General features: G+C 28.9%; 1 protein-coding gene across 1 annotated transcript; it reads left to right on the top strand.

Moving 5' to 3' along the window:
* LOC107608345 (thaumatin-like protein 1b) lies at positions 126-2803 on the top strand. The gene is made up of 3 exons (XM_016310406.2): positions 126-408; positions 1039-1708; positions 2391-2803. Exons 1-3 carry the CDS (start codon positions 126-128, stop codon positions 2569-2571), a joined length of 1134 nt encoding a protein of 377 aa, XP_016165892.2. The 3' UTR covers positions 2572-2803.

Raw genomic sequence — 9598 nt, forward strand, 5'->3', positions numbered from 1 at the left:
AACAATGGGCATAGGAGGTGGGGTGGAAACTTCACCTTTTTTTTTTTCTCTCACTCTTATCAAATCATCACAAAACCGAACACCAACTGTTTAATTTTTGTGGCATTTTCTCCTTATAAATAGCAATGAATGTCTTAGCATTCAAACTCCCCTCACCACTACTCTCTCTATTTCTCTTCATTTCATTCTTCTCCAAAATTAAGTGTATACATATATACATTATTCCTTTCATTTTCTTCTTTATTTTGAACTTGAAATTAAACAAGATTTCAATTTCAATCTATAACCAAGTAGTAGTACTACTATTAATTAATATGTCTCTGCTACTCTCACATCATTATTATCACCAACAACATTATTATTCTTCTAAATCACTCTTCATTTTCCTACATCTACTTGCTTCCACAGGTACATATTATAACATATTATGTTAGCAATTTAATCAAATATATATTAAATTATTTAATAATTTTTTACTATTAATTTTACGTAAGAATATTTTTGAACATGGCTCTTCTAAACTCCTTATTGTCAAAGAAACTAATAAGCATTTCCAAGGTTTATCATGTATGTTCATTAATAAAAAAAAAGTAGTTCAGATGCAGCAGAAACCTTTTTTATGGTGGAGTCCAAAGAGGCTACATACATTTATGCATGCAACTTTTTTACTTTTGTAAAATAATGCTTTTAATTTTGGTTCATATAACATTATAATATAATAACTATATCTACATTACATTATTATTGTAACTGACTTTCATTAGTCCTAATTCATAACACATTTAATGTTGACTTTTTTAATACAATAATATTATTGTATTAGCATATATCAAAATAGGTGAAAACTTGGTTGCAAGTCGATTTCACGTAAAGTTGATACTTGAGAGTCGTTAAATGATTTGACTGATTTGACTAAATTTTTATCTAACAGTTTTTCAGATACCAACTTCTCGTCTTCACCTGAGTTTTCACCGTGAGAATAACATGCTGTATTTGATTTTAAACTAATTAATGTTAATTTCTATAATTTCAATGTAGGGTTATGGGTGTCAGCAACAACATTCACATTTGAGAATAAATGTGAACACACAGTTTGGCCCGGCATTCTTGGAAAGCCTGATCTCGGAGCCACGGGCTTCGAGCTCAGGGGTGGAGACACGCGCTCTTTTAACGCGCCTCCAGCCTGGTCGGGCCGGTTTTGGGCTCGAACAGGCTGTAAATTCGATGACTCAGGACACGGCGCGTGTTCCACGGGTGACTGTGGATCCGGAGAGGTCAACTGCAACGGCAATGGCGCCGCACCGCCGGCTACTCTTGCGGAGTTCACACTTGGCGGCGGCGCCCAGGACTACTACGACGTAAGCCTTGTTGATGGCTACAACGTGCCGATGGTGGTGGAGGCGAGTGGCGGAACCGGCTCTTGCGCCGCGACGGGGTGCGGCGCGGATCTGAACCGGCGATGCCCGGAGGAACTGAGGGTGGACGGGGGAGACGCGTGTAACAGCGCGTGCCGTGCGTTTGGGAAAGCGGAGTATTGCTGCGACGGAGAGTTTGGTTCGCCGGCGGCGTGTAAACCGTCGGTGTATTCGGAGATATTCAAATCGGCGTGTCCAAAAGCGTATAGCTACGCTTTTGATGACGCAACGAGCACGTTTACGTGTTCTGGTGCTGATTACACCATCACATTTTGTCCTACTTCTTTACCAAGGTAAATATATTTTTCTTTTTTGGAAAAGTATAGGTAACTAACAATATTTTTGAACAATGTGTGAATAATGTGAATTAATAGGGTTAAAAGAGTAAATCAATCTTAAATTTAATTAGTAGCATTAAATTAGAATGTAATGTATTCTTATTTGATTGGTGGTTATTCATGTTGTTTAAGATAATCATTGTTTACCTAGCCCTCTCCATAATAAATAGCAGAGATAAAAGCATTAGACCGAGTCACCGAGTTTAGCAAAACTTGTCTTTTTTAAAATAAATTTATTAAAGATGATTTTTGAATGATAATTTTTAAAAATTATAGCAGCATTGTATTTTCAATGAACACAGTTATACCAATTGTATTTGACAAAATTATTATTGTTTTGGACTAATTCAAACCTCAGGAGAAATAGAATTTGGGAGTCCAAAATCATTGGAGAACCATATTTAGAGTCTTAAAGGAAACATAGAAGAAAAGAAAAAAATAAAGATGATAATGAGTTTGATTTGTAATTTAAAAAAAAATAAAAAATTAATTTAATTAGTTAATATTAACTAATTTTAACGTTTAGATTTATAAATTAGAATATAAAATTAAGAGCGTATGATTTAGGACATAAGAATTTAATATAAATAAAATAATTTAAAAAAAATTGGCTGATATTATGTGATTGAATTTGCAGTTTGAAATCATTGATGGATTCTGGAGCAGGATCATCAGTTGAGCAAGCAGCCGTAGCTACAAAATCATGGATAGCAAATTTAGCAACAGGAGCTTCCACAAGAACTCAACATTTTGCACCTTCCATTTCTCCATTTTTTGTAGCTCTTACTTTCATTATTCTTTCTAATTTAATCTCTTAGCTTCTCTACCTATGTGTGTATGCATGTAATGCATGTCCCTTTAGGAAGTAACATCTCAATTGCATTGATTTGCACCATCCTCTCACCTTTTTTAATTTTCCAACATATATAGAAATAGGATTAACAACATTTGTTTGTTGTTAAATTATATATATAGATAGTATTGTTATTATTGTTGAATTCAATGTAAATTATTTATAGTACTAGTAAGCAGTTTAATCATTTAACAATATTGAGTATATATTATGTTACCTTTCTGGCTGACTTGATCTTATTAACAAATTAAATTGCAAGAAATTAAAGACTATACATGCAATATAATCTAATTGATGTAACCCCATAAATGTCAAAGGATTATTCCAAAAAAAAAGGGAAAAAATTATGATAAAGTAGAGGCCATGCATGCTTGGCTTGCTAAGATTTTTCAACATTAAAAAGAATTTGAGTGATGAGATCCTGCAATTTTAAGGCTCTATGTTATGACTCACACATGTTAAAGCACTTAACAAATTACAAATTATTGATCAATGAAAGTGACTAGTCTTATATGTGGACTAAAAAATCATCAACTATATATGACATGATGCTCAATAACAATAATGTGGTTAAATACTACTTAAACACATGTATTTCCTCTATGTATATAGATACTAGCTATGATATTTAAAGAGAGTAAACAATGTTATTAATAATTAATAATACTACTAGATAAGTATTAGTGTATCAATAAGAAAATATTATGGCTTTTTCTATCAGACCTATCGTCAAAGACAAAATCGTAAGACTTTGTATGCTAAAGCGGATAATATTTTGTTAGCGGGTGATCTAGACTGTTATAGATGGTATCAGAGTTGGAGCCTGTATCGATGTGCCAGCGAGGACGATGGGCTCCCTTAGGGAGGTGGATTGTATGGTCCCACATCGGTTGGGGAGGATAACGAAACATGCCTTATAAGGGTGTATATACCTCTCCCTAGCATGACGCGTTTTGACGAGTGAGTGTGGGGGCTTTGGCTATCATCCTTATCGTCAAAGACAAAACCGCGAGACATTGTGCTAAAGTGGACAATATCATACTAGCGGGTGGTCTGGACTGTTATATTATATATATATATCCTTAAATTAGACTTGAGTTACGTGATGAATAAATCTATTAATAACTATTAAGTCACTAGTATTTAAAAGATATTTATTTATTTATAGATATTTTTAGAGAATATTGTGCTTGAACAATGGCTTTCAACTTTGGGATGAATACAATGTTGGATTGAAAGTCCACATGAAAATAAAGCAAACATGGCCAGCTAATTGGCAGGGAAAGATTTGTGATAATTACAAACAAATTGGAATAATGCTTAAATGTATTTTCAAACACTTTTGTGAAATGTTGTCATCATATATATATATTCTTTTAAGTGGAAGCAATAAGAGAGAGATTGGTTTCTAATTAATGAAAGGAAAAAAGTGATGATGATAAAATTGATGAGATGAAAGAACATAAAAATGACAATTTAAGATGTTAAAGCTTTGATGAAATGTTATTATCGACATTGACATCATATGAGTCATCCATCTATATTGTGATCAAATTGCATGCGCCTTCTGTTTAATTATTATCGTCATGCCTCCAAAATCATATTAAAGATGTAAAATAATATCGTCGTAGCTTTAATTAGTGACAATGCAAGTATGAATCCCAGAATAAATAAATAAATCAAATTATTATATTACATCATAATTGAAACATCGGGCATACTTTAATTGCATCATATTTATTTAACTTATTATTTTGTTAGTTAGCTAGAGGGACAATTATAAGGGTCAATGCTAGGTAGACAAAAAAAACAGTCAGAACTTGTCTTATTTAGCATTAATTAATTATCATAATAATTAATAAATATTAAATAAAGTAAATTATGACTGTTTTTGGCTGATTTTCTTTGACTACAAAACATTTTCGTTAAATAATATGGCTGATTTCTAAAAAATTGTTTATAAATCAATTTGATCTTTAAAAAATACGAAAAATAAGTCAAGCTGATTCTTTTATTAAATTATGAAATTGTTTTTCACGATAACTTCTAACTCGACAAATCAATAACTAATGGTCGCAGATTAGAGATCTATTTAAGAGTTTGTTACTGACTAATATATAAATTACTACATACACAAAATAGAATTCAAATACTAATACTTACTTAAACTAACCAATCAACTAAGCATTGGATCATTCTAAATTAACTAAAAAAACTATTAGTTAAAAGTTTATAATATATTAACATGATAAGCAAACCTTGTTACGTGCCATGGTCATTATTAATGTGCCGCATAAAACTTATTACACTACAACAAAAATTATTCCAACAATATTACGTCACCAATAAAATTTATTATTTTTAGTTAATATTTAATCTATTTTAAATATAAAAGATTAAATTTTAAATTATAAATTCTAATAGTATAAAAATAAGATGTGGTCTAAAATATTGGCTAATATTAATATAAAATATTGACACCTTAATATTTAACAAACAGTAGTGTCAATTTTAATATCCATAAAATATATTTAATTAAATACTCTTTTATATAATTTGTGTCGTTAGGAAATTAATTCTGTTTTAACCAACAATCAACAAAATGGAAAATAAGTAACTAAAAACTAAGGGTGTAGATTTTTACGGTAAAGAAAGAAGGAGAAATTTTAAAAAATATATTGATTAAAAATACATAGTTTATCATATGGGATCCACTCAAATAAAGACACCTAAAATATTTTTTTTAAAGATGTTTTTCAGTAATTAAAATTTAACACATATAATCGATTAAATCATATTATTTTTGTCAAAATTAAGCTAGATAAATTAATTTAACCGAAAAAATAGTGAAGTATTAAATTTTAATTATTAAAAAATATTTTTATAAAAAGACATTTTTAACGTCTTTATCTGAATAGTCCTTACCATATAACCTTTTGCCTTCTGCTAATAATTAACAAATACCAATAAAAAAAATGAGAAATAGTATAATAGTATTAAATGATAACCATACATAAGACATAAGGTCTTGATCTTATTATATAAACTCCCCTAAATGTAAGATTTCTTCATGAATACATAAGAGTATCTTCCAAAGTAAAAAAGAAAAAGGCATGCATGATGACATATAGAAAAACACTTATTTATATTAAGCCGTTCTCTACTTTTGTATGCTAAGATATTGTAACATAATCTTCAATTACTTTCATCATCTCATCTCATCACATCAAAGGATAGGGTCTGAAAAAGTCTAACATATAATTTAATCACTCTACTTTCCTATTGTGAACGCAGCATACGAATAAGGTAATGCAATTTGGTAGTAGTATTATATATATGCGTAAATGAGCCAGCTAGGTTAAATTATTATTATTATTACTATTTTTAATAAAGTGCTTATTATGATGGATAAACCCAATCCTTTGTGTGAATATAAAATACAATGCTCTCACATTATTCCCCATTTATTGGGAGTGAATCATGCATGGTGAGTAGTATTTGGGTGTATGTGATTGTGATGAATATAGTTTTGGAAGAGTTTAAGTGTACCGAAAATATACACCGATATTTTAATCATTTTAACGGTTGATCTGAATTATAAAAAATATATATAATATATATTAATTAAAATCAACGGTTAAAATAACTGAAATACCGATATTTCTGATACACTTAAAATTTTTCCTATAACTTTAACAATTAGACAAAACTTTTGCATGCTCATTTATGTCCACACAATCACACTTGTCATTTTAGTAATTTAATATATTAATTTAGTTTTTTACGCTATATCTAAGTCTAGTAGATCAAGAATTAATAATTTATAAGATAAAATTTGAATCAAAGATACTTAATTAAGCAGAAGAAATAGATTCTTTCAATTTTTTTTAATAATTGAAAGAGTAAAGTATGATATCTAATTTTTAATATTTTTTTTTATATTTTTTCTGGATCCTACTTATAAAATTAATGGTGAGAGATTATATTTTATTCTTAATTATTAAAAAAATTGAGAGGATATATTTTCTTAAGTGAACAAGTGAACTAACCACTCGAACCACCAATCTAAGTTGGAGAATAATTTAACATATTTATACTTCGATGTATTTAGATACATTTTAGATCTCAATGTATGCAAGGAGTAGTTATGAATTTGTCAAATTTTAAAAATTATATACTTTTAAATGTTAAAGATATAAATTAGGGGCATGATTATATGTGCGATAATTAAAAGTAACAATAAATAGGCACATTTTACCATATTAAACTTTAAATTTTCAATAAACAACTAATTCAAGCTTAGTTAAGTAGTATACCTAAATTCATTTTAGTTAGAAATTAAAGGTTTCAATATATATACAACCCAATGCAAAAATCAAATTAAATCAAATGAAAGTAGCCTATATAAAACGTGAGGAGAAAGTTAAAAAAGAAGCTTTACCCTAATGAGATTCCAATTGAGAAGACACAAAGAGAAGAAGTACAATTGATTCTTTCACCAAGTTGAGGGGGGTTTTGGAGAAAGAAGAACATGATCACAATTTAGTACAAAAAAAATGAAACAACCCACTTTTGGCCTCAAGATAAGATAACAACTTGAAGCTAAGACCTTTTCTCAATGGTTTATTACTTTGCAACTTGAACCTTTTTCCTTGTTTCTACACAACAAGCTAATAAGGCAATGGGAATTGGAAAATGTACATATAATTATTTAACGCAATAATACCCACCGTTGGTTAGATAGATAGAAAAAATGTACAATAAAAATGGAACATGAATTGTATTGAAATCAAACCAGCCTATAAAGGAAGTGAAAATTGCTTAATGGTATGTAAAGTAGTCATAAAAATAGTGTACAAGAAGTGGATAGCAAAAATAAAAGTAGGGTTTTGTAATAAAGGGTTTGTTTTTCCTGTTTTCTTTCTACTTTTAAAACAAATCATTGCTTGATTGGTTGTTACATTATTGTACACCATTCTTCGTACTAAATAATATTACTATGAGAAAGTAAGTGGAAAATAAATAAAACAACCTAAAATTAAAGCAGACATAGTGTTAGCAAAAATAATATATGTATTATTTTTTCGAGTTTTGAATATTAGTTGCAATTAAATTTAGAAGGAAAATATTATTTTATTTTTTCATGTTAATCCTACTTGCCTTGAGTAGAATCACTTATTTCTCTGGCATAGAAACTCAGGTGTAATCGACTTTACCTGAAGTTGATACCTGAAAGCCGTTAGATGATTTGACTGATTTGACTAAATTTTCATCTAACAGCTCTCAGATATCAACTTCACGTGAAGTCGACTTCACCTGAGTTTTCACCTTCTCTGGGTTATTAATAAATTTGATGAAATTATTGATTAATTATCATATTCATTCGTAAATTTTATAAAAATCATGCTCGTTTATTATTGACTTAAAATTTATCGTAAATTTTGTTGATAATTTTGACAGATAAATTTTGTTAGTAATTTTGACAAATCATTTTCACCGATAAATTTTGTCGATACTAGATAAATTTTTTTATAGAAACTTTATATAAAATAGAAAAATACTTGTCATTTTGATTTTCGGAATTAGGGGAAAAAAAAAACCCTCCAATTCATATACCATAACTGAAAATAAAATATTATTTTCTCATTTGTTATTTTTATTAATTTCTTCACAGTATCTCAATCACACAAGAAACAAAAACAAAAACCAAACCTAATAATAAACCAAATAACGGTGTGAAAACAAAGTATGAACTCAAAGGTATTTTCCACAATCTTAATTAGCTGTTTAGAACTTTAGATGTACATACATTAAGATTAATTAAAGTGGGACAGAGTGCACAAAATGAAAATGCAAATATAACGAAGCATGAAATGTCATAGGCTTGTCTCTAATAAATATAGCCCCCACTCCTTTTTCTGGCAAAGACACTTGCCATCAGCAAAATCATCCTTATTTTAGAAAGTTGAAGGAAGATTGGACAAAGGGTAAAAAAAAAAAAATCGATTATGCTACATGTACACTAAGATCAGCCATCAAATTCAGTTATCAGTATAAAATATATATTGGAATATAAATATACGTTAAAAATAAATTAAACCACACATATATTTATATACAAATATATTAGTAGCTAATTTTAGTGTACAAATAATATTTTTTAAAAAATGCATAAAAGTCCACTCCACAAATAAACCAAACAAACAAAAAAAGAAATTAATTTAATACTACTAGTCGCTTCCGTAAGAGCTAAGTATCCTAGGTCATGTTATTAACAATATAATCTCAAAGACAAAGCATATCATATTATCATGATTCTGTTAATGTACAATAATATAGGAAAAGGAAAGCATGAATTCCCCACTTGGTCTAAAATCTAAATTCTAGTTTAATTGAACCCGTTGATATAGCTTTTGACACACTGCAGCTTCATCAAAATGGTGGAGTTGCTTTGTTTACACTCTGGACAAATTTTCTAAAAGCTTCTTACTCGTTTAATATGATTCTTGAAACCAGTTAGTGAGAACGAAAAAAAAATTATATATTCATATCTGGTATATTTGTTATGATTTTCAAATCAAAATTCTTTGTTTAGAATATATAAGATATGGAAATTAATTTGATTTGTTATAACTGATATAAAAATTTTTTATTTTTTAGATGATTTGAGTGGAATTAAAAGATTTAATAGGTTAAAAATAAAAGTTATTTTTTAATTTTTAGATATTAATATAAAAGAAAATTGTTTGGAGAGCGGAAGAGATGATGAAAGTCTAATGGTAGTTAGAGCAGAAAGTGAGTCAAGTTAAGTTCAAGCGCAATTCAACTCACGAAAATTGAACTTGGCTTATGGTTCAGTTCATTTATAGTCGAGCCTATTTGTACAGTTCAAATTCAACTCACCAAAGACTCACGAATTTGGTCAACTAACAACTATAATTTTATATGAATAAAAACTTATGTCTCTATCAATTATAATTTATGTCCTCTAT

Source organism: Arachis ipaensis, chromosome B01 (assembly GCF_000816755.2).
Source record: "Arachis ipaensis cultivar K30076 chromosome B01, Araip1.1, whole genome shotgun sequence".
NCBI lineage: Eukaryota > Viridiplantae > Streptophyta > Magnoliopsida > Fabales > Fabaceae > Arachis > Arachis ipaensis.